Source organism: Stegastes partitus, unplaced genomic scaffold (assembly GCF_000690725.1).
Source record: "Stegastes partitus isolate 25-593 unplaced genomic scaffold, Stegastes_partitus-1.0.2 Scaffold33, whole genome shotgun sequence".
Lineage (NCBI taxonomy): Eukaryota > Metazoa > Chordata > Actinopteri > Pomacentridae > Stegastes > Stegastes partitus.
This window is the reverse complement of record NW_007577764.1, coordinates 267,866-283,450: the sequence shown is the minus strand read 5'-3', so window position 1 is coordinate 283,450 and position 15,585 is coordinate 267,866. Positions and strand designations below refer to the sequence as shown.

General features: G+C 41.0%; 1 protein-coding gene across 1 annotated transcript in view; it reads left to right on the top strand.

The window, feature by feature from the left end:
• The window catches only part of ncanb (neurocan b), a 123,134-nt gene extending 108,156 nt beyond the window's left edge, over nt 1-14,978 (top strand). Inside the window, exons 12-15 of the mRNA XM_008300600.1 lie at nt 2,670-2,752; nt 4,577-4,721; nt 13,315-13,497; nt 14,815-14,978. Coding sequence (XP_008298822.1) covers nt 2,670-2,752; nt 4,577-4,721; nt 13,315-13,497; nt 14,815-14,978 — 575 coding nt within the window. The remainder of the gene's footprint in view (nt 1-2,669; nt 2,753-4,576; nt 4,722-13,314; nt 13,498-14,814) is intronic.
• The last annotated feature ends 607 nt before the right edge of the window (nt 14,979-15,585 follow it).

The following is a 15,585-nucleotide window of genomic DNA, read 5'->3' as shown; positions in this document are numbered from 1 at the left end:
ATATACTATTATATCCTTTCTTCGGCTGTGATTTGTCTTGATAGCGGTGAACAGTGCTTGTAATAACTGCTTTTGTGTCAAGGGAAGTAAATGCAAGTGTCAATATCGTGAAACTGGATTAAAGGAGACAAGTGCTGGACATGATTTTAGTTAGAATTCATGTGGATTTCTGTTAAAAAAAGATGTGAAACTGTCTAGAAAGATCTATTAAACTACAACTGAATGACTACCATGGCTAGATTTGGGTCTTTAGAAATGAATATGTGCATTTTTAATAAATTTGTTGTGTCAGATAAGTTTAAAGTTACACAAATTTATCATGTCCTTATGGTATTCTTTAGTGTTAGACATGATTTTAGCTTTAATTCATGTAGATTTCTGTAAAAAATGAAATAAAAGATGTAAAACTGTCTTGAAAGATTTACAAAAATACACTTTATACACTAGATTTGTGCACTTTAAGATCAATATTAGCTTTTTGGGTTAATTGCGGGGGGATTTGTGTGTCAGATGAGTTTGAAGTTACACAAATTGGTAATGATTTTATAGTGTTCTTCAACAGTCTTGCTGTGGTTGCGTCACTTATGAGCTTTTAATGTTTGCTTTCCTCTGTAGCTTAGCCAGCCCATCTGCTATTTCATGTTAAACTGAATTATTCGGCAATCCTATTTGAATATTTGGCACACGAGCGAGGAGTGAAACATTGCTACACTTATATTTTAATGATAGCTTGCACTCATGTTCATGGCGGACTTAAATATTTGGCCACAGAGAGCCGTTTATTAGTGCCAGTCAGCATTACCAGGCTAATATCCATTCAGTCTTTCTTTGGTGCCTCATAAACCTTCATCTCCTCATTCTTAGCGTTTCTTCCCCCCCTCCAAACCCCCAACCCCGCTCTCCTGGCAGCCACTTGTGTTGTAATAACGCCAGTTCACCAGCAGCAAGCTCCCATAATCCCGGATCCACCTTCTGTCTCGGGCAGATGCCAGAGCAGTGCCATCCATCTAGCACTCGTCTTTCTTCTACACGCGCCCAGTTACCAAAAAGTGTGTTTAATTGCCTCGAAAATGGACGTCTCCACCCCAGCAATAAGGGGATCAGAGCCATTAGGAAGATTAATGGGCCTGGTAATGATGTTAATCAGATACACTATGATTGAAATTCCATTACGTACAGTAACGTTCGAGCACGCGCCCCAGCCAAAGTGCACACACGGACGCCCCCGCACACACAAACCAGATTAACCCAAAACATCCATTAGGGAAATTTCTTTTCACACAAACGAAAATCTCATCAGCGGTGCATCGCAGACAGAAGCGGCGTACCTCTGTTGTTGTTCTTCTCTGAGGACTTCATATGTGGAAGCTGCTGGACGGAGCAGAATAGCAGAACAATATGTAATATTAAAGAGCGCTCTATTGATTTTACACCAAAGGGGAAGTTTACCAGAGGAAGAGGAAAGAAGCTGCTAAACTGAAACAGTTGTCTGCTGGTTGCTGTTACTCTGGAGGAGCTTTGATTATGTCATGAGGGGTTCGTTTTCAGAACGGGAAGCCTGTGTTATTTCAAGAAGCCTATGTGGGCATTTTGAAAGACGTGAACGGACTCATGACAGTGTTGGTTGCATCCAGCAGTTCTTGGAGCTTCATCCAAGGAGATAAAAGTCATCGTAGCTTTAACCTCTCCAGCATTGCCTGTTCTGTTTTATGGATATATATTTTTTGGATAGTATGCAACATGATGGATGCACAAGTGTCACTTCACATGCACAGAGAGCTTCTGGCCACATATTTATTTTCTATTTTTGTGTAATTTATTACACTGGGTCATTCTGCCTCAATTCACCAAATGCCCCACACTCAACCAGCTTCAATTTAACAGTTTTTTTTTAAAGTGGTAAATATTGATTGAGTTGAGGGTCAGTGTTTGAGTTAAAAATTCCTAAAGAGGAGTGAAGGACAGGTGGTAAAAACTGACCCCACCAGTCATGTCTACTTTTGCATCCTTTTCTTCACTCCAGTCTGTGGAGCAACGTTTGAAGTGCCGTAACTTGAGAAATAGTGTCGCTAGAGTCCTGAATGTTGTAGTCTTATTGACATGGTCTTTAATGGTACAATAGAAAACACATACCAGTTGTATGATGGTGCTAATATGATCTACTCTACTGTCTACTCTGATATTCCAACATAAAACCTTCATTTTTCACCCTAAGAGGCTGATTTTCTTCCTGTGATTGGCACCAATAGGAGCTTTAACAAGGTAGAATGTGTTGCCCGTCAGAGGCATACTTTCTGAGCAAAAAGAAAATGTAATTAGGTTTTTTTGCATTTATGTCCAGTATTAGGATAATGGTAGAGCAGGTGTGATAGATGAAGCCGCTCACATATTGTCCCAACTGGAAGAGTTATATAATATTGTTGCTGGACTAAAAGAAAAATCTGGTTTTCCAACTCATAGTGCTTCAAATAATTTTATGACAAGTGGTATCATAAAAATTCAACACTTTTAAAAAAAAAGCAAAAAAATCTGTCAAATTGAAGCTGGTCAGACGTGAACTTTTTTTAAAATTTGGTGAAATGAGGTGGAATGAGCCCACTATATCTCTTTATTGTGTGAATCTGTTTACATGCCTCTGATTTTCACGTCTTCTTCTTTTTCTTCCTCAGGTCTGAGCCATGACAACACCTGGGTCGGGTTAAATGATCGCACGGTGGAGGATGACTTTCAGTGGACTGACAAGATGGACCTGGTGAGGAACAAGCTGTTTTGAGTCGTAGTCAGCTGTTGATGCAGTGAAGTATGAAGCCACAATGGCAATTCTTGTGCGAGATACTGCTGAGAAAAAAGAAAATGACATAAGAAATACAGGACCTACAATGTTGAAAAGCAATAAGATACAAGTACGATACATTAGAGAAATAGAATAAGTGAGTTTTTTAAAAAAGGCTCGAGTAGAACTATAAAATGTAATGCTGCAGTGATGCTGAGATCATACCAAATATCACATATGATGGTAAAATATTGCACATAAAAATTAAGTGTTGCGCCTAAAAATGTGTTAAATACATGACACTGACAACATTGTGCATGAATGTGAAATATTGCACATGAAAATTGCACGTTACACATGATACTGAAACTGAGAGAAGTTATATTGCAAATTGTATCAATATATTAAAATTAGTGGTGGGAAACAACAAAAACAAAATCTTATTAATTCGAGGCTTTGTACCGTAATTTTCGGACAATTGAGCGCACCTGAATATAAGCCACACCCACTAACGTTAAAAAGAAAACAAATTTTGTACATATAGAGGCCGCACTTGTCTGTAAGTTGCAGGTGTCCACGTTGTAACATGAATTCAAGATTTTTTTAAAACTTTTAATTAAATGCGTACCTGTAACATACACAAACCCATAAAAAAAAAATTTCCAAACAGTGGCTGTAACACGGCTCGTTAAAAAAATACAGTAGCCTATCAGAAAAAGTCATTGATCTTCATCTTCCTCCTGCAAACTAAAACCACTAAAGTCGTCTTCTTCAGTGTCGGAGTTGAACAGCCTCAGAATTACTTTGTCACACACTTCCTCAGTGTCTCTTTTGTTGTCTCTCTCAATGTCACTTTTATCTCGAGGTAAATTCGTAAAACTCGTAAAAATCCATAAATTCATTAAAATTCCATCATTGTTTAAGCCGCAGTGTTCAAAGCATGTGAAAAAGCAGCAGCTTATAGTCCGGAATTTACGGTAATTCATTAATAGTGATCAATCGCATTTTTATCAAATAGCAATATTTGACACAGTAAGCAAAGTTTTTTCAATTCAAACACATTTTGGTTGACGACTGAATCAATGAGCAGACATATACATGAAGCTAAACAACTAAAGTGTTTATTTTTCATCTCTCTACTACGTTCACAGATTAGTGCAAAGTCAAAGTACAGTTGTAGCTGTAATATTAAAAATTTGAATGTGTTTTGTCTTAAAACTCTTTGTCGCACAATTTACACACAACCATGCTCTCAGTACGTGTCCACAGGATCCGGCTTTTTCTTGTTTGCCGTTCATTGTGTAGTGAAACGCCCCTCTTGTGTCCTAGAACGTTGTGGGGAGTTTTGAGCGACGAGGCGTTGCGTCGCCCTAATTTGCATAAAGTCGATTTGACTTTAATTTTATGCAAATTTGGCAAATTTTAGCAAAATCGCCCCTGTGGACACGTAGCGTTAGGCCTTGACAAGAAAAACAACTTTCCACCCAACAAACTATACAAACCGGTCTCGTCTTCCGTCACTGTTTACCAAACTTTCTTGTGCGCTGTCCTGTGCATCTTCTTCACGTCTGCAAACGAACTTTTGGTGTGTTACCGCCACCTACCGACTGGAGTGTGTGCTACAGTGTGAGAAATTAGGGAACTGAGAAAGATGCCATTAAATACGTTATTTTTTCTGTAATAATTAATCGTAATTAACGCGTTAAAGTCCCAGCCTTAATTCAAATACATCATCTCTGTTAATGCTTTTTTGGAGGGAGAATGGTTTCTCAGGTTTTCGGTGTCTGTGTTTTCACGTGGCAGCAATACGAGAACTGGCGGGAAAATCAGCCCGACAACTTCTTCGCCGGAGGAGAAGACTGCGTGGTCATGATCGCTCACGAGAACGGCAAATGGAACGACGTGCCCTGCAATTACAACCTGCCCTACGTCTGCAAGAAGGGAACAGGTGAGATGCACAGAGGTGGACGGAGAGGGCGCTCCGGTGGCTTCAACAGGTGATTAAGATGACTGACAGCGAGTTCAGGAGGCAGAGAGCAAAAAGATGGAGCTGAAAAAGAGGCTTCGAGAAGCGAGGGGTACCAGATTTTAAAAAGGCAGTTAAAAAACTGGAGGGAGAGCGAGGAGAAGGGCAAAGGAGAAACAACCTCCCTCGGCTGTCAGGCTTCTAGTCTGTGCAGTCTGAAGTAAAATCATGATAGAAAGGTGATGAAATGTTCCAGAGACTGTTTTTTTTTTTTTATTTTATGTAAAGCAGCTCACAAGTGTTGCGGCCTGTTTCTCTTAAAGCGCAGAATCTGACAGCACATGTACGAACCTCCGGGATGATTGTGAACACCCAGACTGTGTCATACTTTACATTAGCGGTAGAAGAGATTAGCACTGAGCCTCTTCAATCAGCCCGTGCACTTCACAGTCGCACTCAGCCGCTCCCTGTCTTCGATCTCTTCATCACGCTCCAGCTCGGCATTAGCGAAGTTCTCCACGTAGCGCTCACACCACGGCTCCATTTCCTCTGCCAAATGTTCTGTTTCAGTGGGATGAAGCGCGTCTTTGAGGCGGAAAACGCTTCCCGCTTTATGTCCGGGAACAAACTTGGTGGTTGGTTAAACTCCTGTACATGCTGCGACCTCTTCTTCATGTCCCCTGTTGCAGCTGCCTGGTCTTTGTGCTGGAGTTGGGTCACTACGCGCTCCTCTGAGAGCCTGTTAGAGCTTATTTTTTGCCACACATTTGCATACAGGTCAGACTTATGACCGGCGCGGAGAAGACAGACATATAAATAGGAATCGGTGGCTGGTTGAGAGAAATACTGGGACACAGCAGGATGCTGGTGGCTGCATTGTCACGACTTCCCTGGAGCTTTGAGGAGATCAGCGCCTGCATGTATCAAACCTATTAACAGGGAAAGTTTGGACTTAAGTGACAGATAAAAACAAAAATGCTGCTTTTACTTATAAAAGAAAGTTAGACTGTAGATAAAACTGCAATACAGAGACAGTAGTAAACAATGAAGTGAGCGTAATAAAATGTATTGCTCGCTAATTGAAGCAAATACAGTGCTAAACGAATGTATTAGACCAACACCCAATCTAAGGTTTATGCCACAGGTGCTCTAAATTAACAGCAAAATCATTTCTTATGTTTCTGTGATGGTTAATACACCAGTATCTAGAAGCTCTTTAATCAAAATGATGTTTTAAATGCTAAAATCTAATTATTATTGTTATCCATTACTGTTTTACACAAAAAAATACTAAAACACATTATTATTTCTTGAACAAAATGTCAAATTATAGTTATTTACTTGCATTCCTGAAGAGAACAATTAGTTTTAGTGGTTGAATGTTGTGCTTGATTAATTTCTGACTTCTCAGAGAAGCCCAGTGGCTCAAATTTGGGTATAAAAAGGTGGAATTCATTCAGTTTGAAATTCCTCATTCCTGTTCAAAATGGTAAAACGTCGAGAGCTGAGTGCATTAAAGTCACTTCATGATGCTGGATGGTCTGTATATATACAGTGCTTAACAAATTAGACAGGTGGTCTAATGATTTGTTAAGCACTGTATGTATGTATATATATCATTAATGCTGTACTTTTATTTGCATTAGAGTTTAACACTTGATTCAACGCTACACGACTTTTTCCAGTGCTTTTTTTTCCATTACCTTATTTTACTTCTAATATTATCACTATGTGCAGTACATGTTTAAACATCATAAATAAGTTGGATTGCTCTTTATTTCATGTTTTTATTGCTCCTCACACTTAAAGGTTACTCCTACACTTTGCAAGAAACAGTTGTAAAGTAGACTTACAATTAATAAACTTTATTTACTTCTGACAGGATTATCAAAAAAAGACTTCCATCTGAACATGCATGTTGCTAGTAGGTGAGGTTATTAGTTGGGTAATAATCAGTGAATTCTACATTTATGCAGGAGTTTTTAGGGAATTACAGTAAACGGGAAAATAGCAGGAAAAGAGATCAAAAAAATCAGTTGATGGTATGACATGCTCAAAGCTCTTATTGATGGTCATTATCGTGATTTAGAAGTCCTCATGCTGTACAGAGAATGTATTTAGACATGCATGCTGACAGTGGATGGAGTTAATAGTTGGGTAATAGTAAGTTTTATATCAATTTTATATTTGTGACAACAAGAAAAAGGGACGACAACAGATGCAGCAAACCTCCCCAGCAGATGATGGCACGGAATGCTTAAAAGCCGTATTTATGGTCATTATCCTAATTGAAGCAAAGTTCTTGTGCTTCACAGAGCACAGAGAAGGTAACTCTCAGAGCCTCGTGCAACAAGCATGAATCCTAAACCGCTCCTGCTCTGTTCTCGTGTGAAACAGAAGCTATTTCCCTCACAAGCAAAGGTGTTGCACCACCTCTGATGCATACTGTCACTAGTCCCTGGCATCCTGCCCACCTCTGACCTTAATCAGTCACTTCCAATCAGCGGCATCTTTTCATCTTCTGCTCTGCTTCCCCGTCAGCCTCTTTTTTCACCCCAAGTAAACCCCAAGTACTGTCTTGTCTTATCAGCGGAGTTTTGTCAGCTCCATGCTGAGTATTCCCCAGCTGATTTCTAATTATCACAGCTCATGCGATCCGTTTGTCCTCTCGTCACACAAGCCAATCGGACACCTTGATCAGCCGCCTCGGGAGGAGGGGGGGGCGGCAGTCGAGGTGACGTGTCGTGCAGATGGTGATGATTTTTTTTTTCATTTTTTAAAGGAAAAGAGGCGAGACAGTCACCTGATGAGACGGCAGAGGGAACTTGCACAAGCCTCTAATCCTGAATCACACACTTTAAAGCTGCTGATTTCATCACATCTCTGATTTTCTACTTAGATATTTCAGAAAATGTGGAAAAAAAAGTTAGCTTAAGCCATGCAGCCGGCTGAACCTCTGCATAAGGGTATAAAAAATGTAGACACATGGCGTGAATAGCTTTAATAAGAATGAATGACACACTGTGTAGAACTGATTGCACCATGTTCAGCAGTGTTTGATTGCTGGATCAACATCATATATGGAAGGATGAAGAAAAAAAATGGAAACAAGTAGCGCAGATCCCCGTTTTACATTTACATTCGGATTACAATGACGGGAACGTCACACAGCCGTCTGCCTCTGAGCTCCTCGGGCGAGAATGAGAAGAAATTCACCTACAACAGGGCATGTAAGTATTATGAAATTATTCCACTATTTTTGATGGGTTATTATGCACAGAGGGAGGAAATCTAATTTTGCATGACATTCTCAGCAGACACTCAGAGCGCTTTGGGGAAATGATAGGCTGTTGTCAGTGCCTTCAGCAATTCATGTGTCCACTGGTGTGTAATGTGCCATTTTTGAAATGGTATTTTTTAAATAAAAGGGGGCAACCATTTTTCTGTATGAGTAATCAGCGAGCGTGCATGTTTTCAGTTATGTATGAGATGTGTGTTAGTGGAGGCCTCTCAAATGGATGCTGTTTTTATACAGAAAGGACTGACGTGTTAGCGAATGTATACATTTTCCAGTATAGTAATTTGATACATTTGGTAGCGCTGATGATGAATTTGTTCCATCACAGAAAGGAGAGAACATAAGAAGAAGATGTAGGCCTCCACCTGAGCAGCCACCAAACTGCCCCACAGGACGCCACCTTATCATTTTGCAGACTTTGTTCTCAGACAGCTACATCCTCCACAGGGAGGTGTGTTCACGAGGCCATGACCTGCCACCAGATCTCCGAGGAGTTGCTCTCTCGCTCTGCTACACTGCTCTTTAGCTCAAAGTCAGGGGGAAAGTTCAACCTCTTGGGAAGTAAACTTAGAGTTAGATGACTCACAATGGCTGCGCAGGAGGGCGGCGCAGCTGATCGATGAGTTTGTGTTGTTTGTTTAACTTGTGAGCAAATGTAAAATGTAATGTTAATGTAAAGTAATGATTTTAAACTTCTAATCTGACAAAAAGCCCTTTTCAGTAATGGAATATGTGTCATTGTTGACTTCATCAGTCTGTTAAAGTGACAATAGTTTGTCATTCAGATATCATCACTTTTATGTTAATGTTGGTCACAGCTTCATGAAGTCATGATAGTGGAGGTTGCATCACGCATAATAATGCATAGACAAAGTTAACTATCTGTAATTACATTATGTAACAGATCCTGATCGATCCTGTCTCCATGTCAGGCATAATTTACAATTCTAGTTATAAATGCGTGCAACTTTCTAGATTTGAAGGCGCTTACATGGATCCTGCTGCTGTTTGATGCTGCAGATATTTCATAAACTCCTACAAACAGCTGGAAACAACAAACTAAACTTCAGCTCCTGATTGCATTTATTGTTGGTGCGTCTTATTAATCTTCCCTGTTGGTCTGACTTTTTACTTTGGAATAGATGGGAAATTGTTGGACAGTTTTTAATGACTTAGGCTTGAACCCTATGTTCCTCTCTGTGATGTTTTTGGACCAGTATTGGTGCTCAAATGTGGCGAAAGAAAACCTTCCCCAAATTGCTCCTCGCAACATCGCTGTTGCGTGGTCCATCTGTTAATGTGAGACAATGCAGTTCAGACTTGTGCCCTGTTGCAAGTTAAACGCTAGTAGGTTCTACTTGGTGATTGTCATCACAACTTTCTCAGAAGACTGACCAGGTTGCTCATCAGACAGGAGGCCAACATGCCATCAGATTCATGGAAAGGCGTGCGTGTCCTAAACGGGCTGAAAACACAAAGTGGAGTCTGTTTTCTCTTCTCTTTCTAAGCTATTTGATTCAAATAAAGTTTGAAGAATCCTATGTCAGATTTTTTGTCTTTTGATTTAATTACCTGATACCTATACCTATGCAAAAAAAACAACAACAACCTGATTGTAAAGGTAAAACTACCCCCTAGCATGAAAAAATGCAAGAGTACACTGTAAAAAAAAAAAATGTAAAAAGTATATATTTTTTTCAACAATTTACTGTTATTTTACAGATTGTCACTGCTTTGTTAAATTACAGATATTTTCTAATAAAGTCACAGACAAAAAAGAAGTTTACATATTGCCTAGTAAAAAAACAGACCAAAACTGTACAAAATAGCCAAATCTAAAATCTTTTTTTTTCCTTTTTTTTTTTTACTGTATTTAAACCATCAAAAGTATTGCTATTGAACATATATTTGCTGATATTTGAAAGTAAAATTACATATATTAAAGACTCAAATTGAACTGTTTTTTTTACAGAGTTTTCCTGTTTTGGTCAATGATAGACAATATCTAGCAAAATCACAGAAATACTGATTTACATTTTTACCACCAAATAGCCCAAAACACTCATTTGTGATTGTAAAATGATGCTATTCTGCTGTATTTAAATCAGCTAAAAAATATGTAATTATTTTACCAATATATGCTGTTATTTTTCACCATTTTAACAGTTTTTAAATGTTACACTATTCCACCATTTTAACGTACTTTCTCTGGCACTTTTCCTGTCAGATTTTTATTTATTTATTTTTTACTGTGTAGATGCACTACACTCAGTGGCAGCTTTTTCAAGCTCGTTGTTTTTTTCCATCCTGTGAAACAAAACCAGTAGGTCTCAGCAGCTGTCACTGACAATATCCACACAAACGAGCGTTTCAATTTATTTCATAAACAACACAGAATTTGTCCACATTTGTGCTGTGTGAGACTTACACCCAGTGGTATTTTGCAGGCAATGCTCACACTTTGGTATCTCTCTGATTCGTTCTAACGTGATTGCCGGTAGGTGTGTGGATGCTTTGAGGCCATAAAGGAGTGCTGAGAGGAACCAGCATCTAACTGTCTGCAGCTTTTCCCTTTTCTGCTAACTCACACTGACGGCCCGATGCCACACAGGCACAAAGGCGCAGAAAATATCTCGAGAAACTTGCTGTTTACGGCGCACATGCACGATCTACTGTACCGTATGCAACCTGCATGGAGGAGCTCATAATGCTGAGTAATTTAAAACATCTTAAGTCAGCTGTGTCATTAGTCAGCTCTACATAGAGTGCATTTTATATCCTAGATGTCGAGGAGTAAGGACTGAGCTCCTGAGTTTCTGCATCTATTTTCAGCATGTAAGCAACAAAACTCCAGACGTGTATTTTAACAATTCAAGCCACAGCTTAAAAGGCTGAGTAATGCCTTTGGTGTATTTTGTAAAGTACATTTTTATGGGCTTTTTCCCAAAAAAAACCCCATCTTGCTAGCAACCCTGTACGTCCTTTAGGCTTTTTTTCTACAAAGGCCTTTTCCGACATAAAGCGTCTCCCGTAAAATCGTGGCTCCGTTTGATTTTTCTGAGTTTAGTGACATTTTCTTTCATCCCTACTTCAGTGCCGTCTGCCTTAGCCTGCCCCCACTGTGAGAAATCATTCAGCAGCGTACATAGGTGAAGGCTAATGGAGAACTACCTCTTAGCCTTCCATTTGTGCCGAGTCAGTGATCGTTTCAAGTGAGCAGGGAAGTGCTTTTTGCCCCTTTCCTTCCACAACACATTAAACTGTAAATGTGGCATTAAACCTTTCATCAGAGTTAATGACATTGCTTTCCCTTATTAAGAATTTAAGAGGTATTAGGACAAGGACAAGGGAATTAAGAAGGATTGTAAACATTTTCTGATTGCTGATTAAGTCCTCTCCTGACTGCTTTTAGCCCTGAAGTGTGTAAATGACATTCAAGGATGGAATCAATGGTGGTTTTTGGTGTTGGCAAAATAGGATCTCTGACCCTTAATACTTGAGGTTATTAGCTGACTCTTACTTTTCATTTTGAAAGGACTTAGAGCTCATTTTGGGAGTGCAGTCAGGTTGGTGTGCAGGACTGTGATAATGCGATCAGGGCATAAAGCTGCTGTGATTTTCACAATTGTAAAGGCGAAACCTGATAAAATACCATTACTAGCGAATAGCTAATAGTAAATTTTAATAACTTACTTGATATGTGCTTCAATATCGACAATAATTAAACATTTATTACATAAAATCAGCTCTATTTTTGGTGGTCCTGCACTGATATTGCTGGTAAAGCTGCCGATACATGATACAGGCAATGAAAGTGACCGTTGTATATGACACTGGGATGTAGGAATATTGTCTTAATTACTCCTGACACAAGTTAATATATGTGCACTGGCTCATGGTGCCTGTTTACTTGCCAGATCCCCTCAGTGCTAGTGCCTACTGCCCCGCCTCCTTTGGTTGCTGCAGGAGTAAACACTGAGATGCTCCATCTGGTGGTGCAACCCGGTACTACAGCTAATCTACTATATTTAAAGTTCGTATTATGGTATTATCTAGAAAACTGGTGTCAGCAATGACTTGAAAACTTGATCAGGACAACCCTAACTGTTACTCATTGGTGACCTATTTTTTTTATTGCCAAAAAATAACAAAAAATGCAAGAAAATCTGGTAAAGCTAGGACATAGATTTACCTCACGATAAGGAAAAGGTTTGGGAACCACTGCGCTGTAGCTTCTAGCTACAGCTAACAGTCTCCTGCTAGCCTCTTTACCTTCACCGATCAAAGACAACATTAAAACCATCTGGCTAATACTGAGTAGGTCCCCCTGGTGTTGCCAAACCAGCTCTGAACCATTGCAGCATGAACACCTCTGTAAAAGTCTTGTGGAGTCCAGCAACAACATATCCTGTGGGTCTCCTGGATTTTAAGGTGGAGCCACCACGGATTGGGCTTGTTCTGGTGCTTACTCAGAATGGGATCTGTTCCTGAGCAGTTTTGGGGTGTTGCGTGCTGTTCTGTCTTGTTGGGGGATACTGCTGCTGTCAAGGATTGCTGTTGCCACGGTGGGGGTGTACTTGGTCAGGAACACTGTTTAAATGGCTGCTACATGTCAAAGTTACATCCACATCAGTGCCAGTTCCCCAGCAGAACATTGCATCGTAGCAGCACGTTCTGTTTCTATAATATTGATGCACACAAAGTTAAAAACCAGAAGGCGTTTGAGCTCCAGCTGCAGGAATTCTATCAGGAACTCCCAAAGTAGCAACACACTCGCCCACTGCCTCCGCCAGAGGAGATTGGCACCCCTGACAGGAGAGTTAAAATATCGGTGAAGTTGTTTGAGCGCTTCCCTGAGGCTTGTCCACCCTGTCAGTCTCTGACCGGAGTGTCAGTCCTCCCTCCATCTCAGCTTGTGTAAACATTTCTCTGATTCTGCCTCCACTCTTTGTGTGTCTAAAACGCCGTGTTACTTTGACAGGCGCCCACTCTCTTGGACAGACACTCTGTCCTGCAGACACTAAAATCCACATTTTGGTTTTTTGAGCTGTGAGTGGTGTTCTGAGAGGTGTTTTGGGCCAAGTTATACTCCTGCGGTGCCACAAAGAACTTATTAGGGACGCTGGAATGTTTTAGCGAGGCAGGCTGATGAGGTGAATTCCATTAAAAGTCATGTATGTCCTCCTTTATTCAATATATACTAATCACGCAGCGGGGAATGTAAACAAACGAGGGCAGACAACCTGATTAAAATTCTGTGCTTTTCTGCCTCTACAGTGCTTTGCGGAGCGCCCCCCACTGTGGATAATGCCTTCCTGATTGGTCGGAAGCGCTCCCACTATGACATCCACTCGGTGGTGCGCTACCAGTGCGCCGACGGCTTCCTGCAGCGCCATGTGCCCACTGCTAAGTGTCGCGCCAACGGCAAGTGGGACCGACCCAAAATCATCTGCATAAAATGTGAGTTTCACACAGCAGGGTGTTCACAGAGCTGGACCACAGACAGCAAGACTTAAAGCTCCTTTTCCATTTTGTTGGGTCATTTTCCACATTTCTGGTTTTCTTATTTTTAGAATTAACAATGCTAAAAATAAAACCGTATATCGGTGACACTTTAGGACCCATCCTCCTATATGAACCGCCCTCGGGAGCTGCTGTCACCGTGTGCGTTCAGGCTTCCCATTCGTGCTCTCATTGTTAATAACTTCAAGCAAAAAAAAAAAAAGATTACGGTGGTTGCAGCCTGAATTAAATCCCCCTGTGCATGCTTAGAAGTGGCAGAGCATCCTTTGAAGTGTTTTACGCTTGAGGTGGGATTTTTTTTTTTTTCTTTCTCCCTCTTTAAGACTTCTCAAAACAAATTTTTACAACAGGTTGACACTTCATGCAATAGAATAGGTGTGTGCTAGAAAGTAAAATAACACAAAATCAGTTTTTCTAGATGGCATGAAATGATGACTTTGCAGTGTCATTGGAGAAACTCCCCCTTATTTTACCCCGCAGAATCTCAAATCAGCTCCTTTTATTACACCTTGAGTTTTAAATAAACTTCACCAAGTGTGACTCAGACTGTCAGAATTGATGAAATTCATGTTATAACTTATCGCCATAATTTCTGGCTTCTTCAGAGGACATACAAAGGGTTGATATATATATAAATATTCAGCAACCCGAGCCGCGTATTTCACTTCTGTGTCCGCTCACAGTGTGACAGTAATGATGAAATACTGAAATAATGTAGCTTCTGTTCAAAGTGATAAAAATTCCTTTGCTTATGACTCTTTATCTTTGGACAGAGTTGTTTTTATGGCCCAGAGTTATAACGTTGTTATCATTCATTGCAGACGACATTTCTTTGTTGGCAAACCCAGAAAAGGGACGGAGCAATCTAATTTGGCAGTACACCCCAGGAACAAGCTTACACCGAGCCTGTGAGTGGGTGGCTAGTTCAGTGTGCCCTTGCTAAAGGCGCCCGGTCTACTGAATGTGAGATAAAACAGATTCCCTCAGTGGTGGAAACAGTTAAACCATCTCACAGAGAACATGACCTTCCTGCTTTTTGATCCTTTTCCTTCGTCGCCTCTTACCTAGTTTCACCTCCCCTTCCGACTACCTGAAGCTTTTGTGATGCTCGTCGCTGATTCATCTCCCCTCTTACATCACTTCTCCACTCTTGTCTTTCATCTTATTCCATCTCTGACATGCTTCTCTAATAAATTGTCTGCCCTTTTCTCTTTTGTGTGTTTTTTTTTATTTTCTCCCCCCACCTTCCACCAGCCCGACGAGCCCACCGTTACCGGCGCCACCACCACAAGGGCAGGAGGGAGCGCAGGAAGCACAAGAAGCACGGCCACAGAGATGGAGGCCACCACGGAGGAGGAGGAGGAGGAGGAGGAGGAGGAGGAGAGCCGGGCCAGGGCCACAACCACGCCCACTTCTGAACCAAAAAATAACATCCACCCTTTCCTTTTTCTCTCCTCTGCTGCCGACTGCAGTTTGCCTGTTCTCCCTGTCGTCCCCCATTTTACCCCCAAACACTACTTCACAGCTCAAAACTCTCCCCCGACCCTCTCCCCCGAACCCTCCCCCCTGGCCCTGCACTACACTGTCCCGCCATCAGCTCCACCCCTGGCTCTTCCGAGTCAGCCTGCATCACGATCAACTGTGAGGCCTGCCAGAGCGCTGCCAGGCGTCACCAGGACAATAACGAACATCCCTTTGTTACTCCCCCTTTTTACTTTCCTTTCCCCCGCTTTTACTTTTTCCGGTCTTGTCTGTCTCCCACCTCCCACCCCCTCCTCTTCTTACGACCCAGTTACTCTCCCTTCGAGCTCAACGATGACCTGAAACATGGGGCTATGCTGACCTGTTTTTGGAGAAAAAAGAAAAAAATTTTCCTTCGAGATCCACATCGAAAATTCTTCGGAGAGAAGCGGTTTATAGTACAAACTGTAAATAGGGACGACATCACTGAGAAATGCCGTATCGAAATCAGAGGAGTCAAGGAAGACATCGTGTTGTTGACTTTAGCCTTTTTGTCTGTTGAAC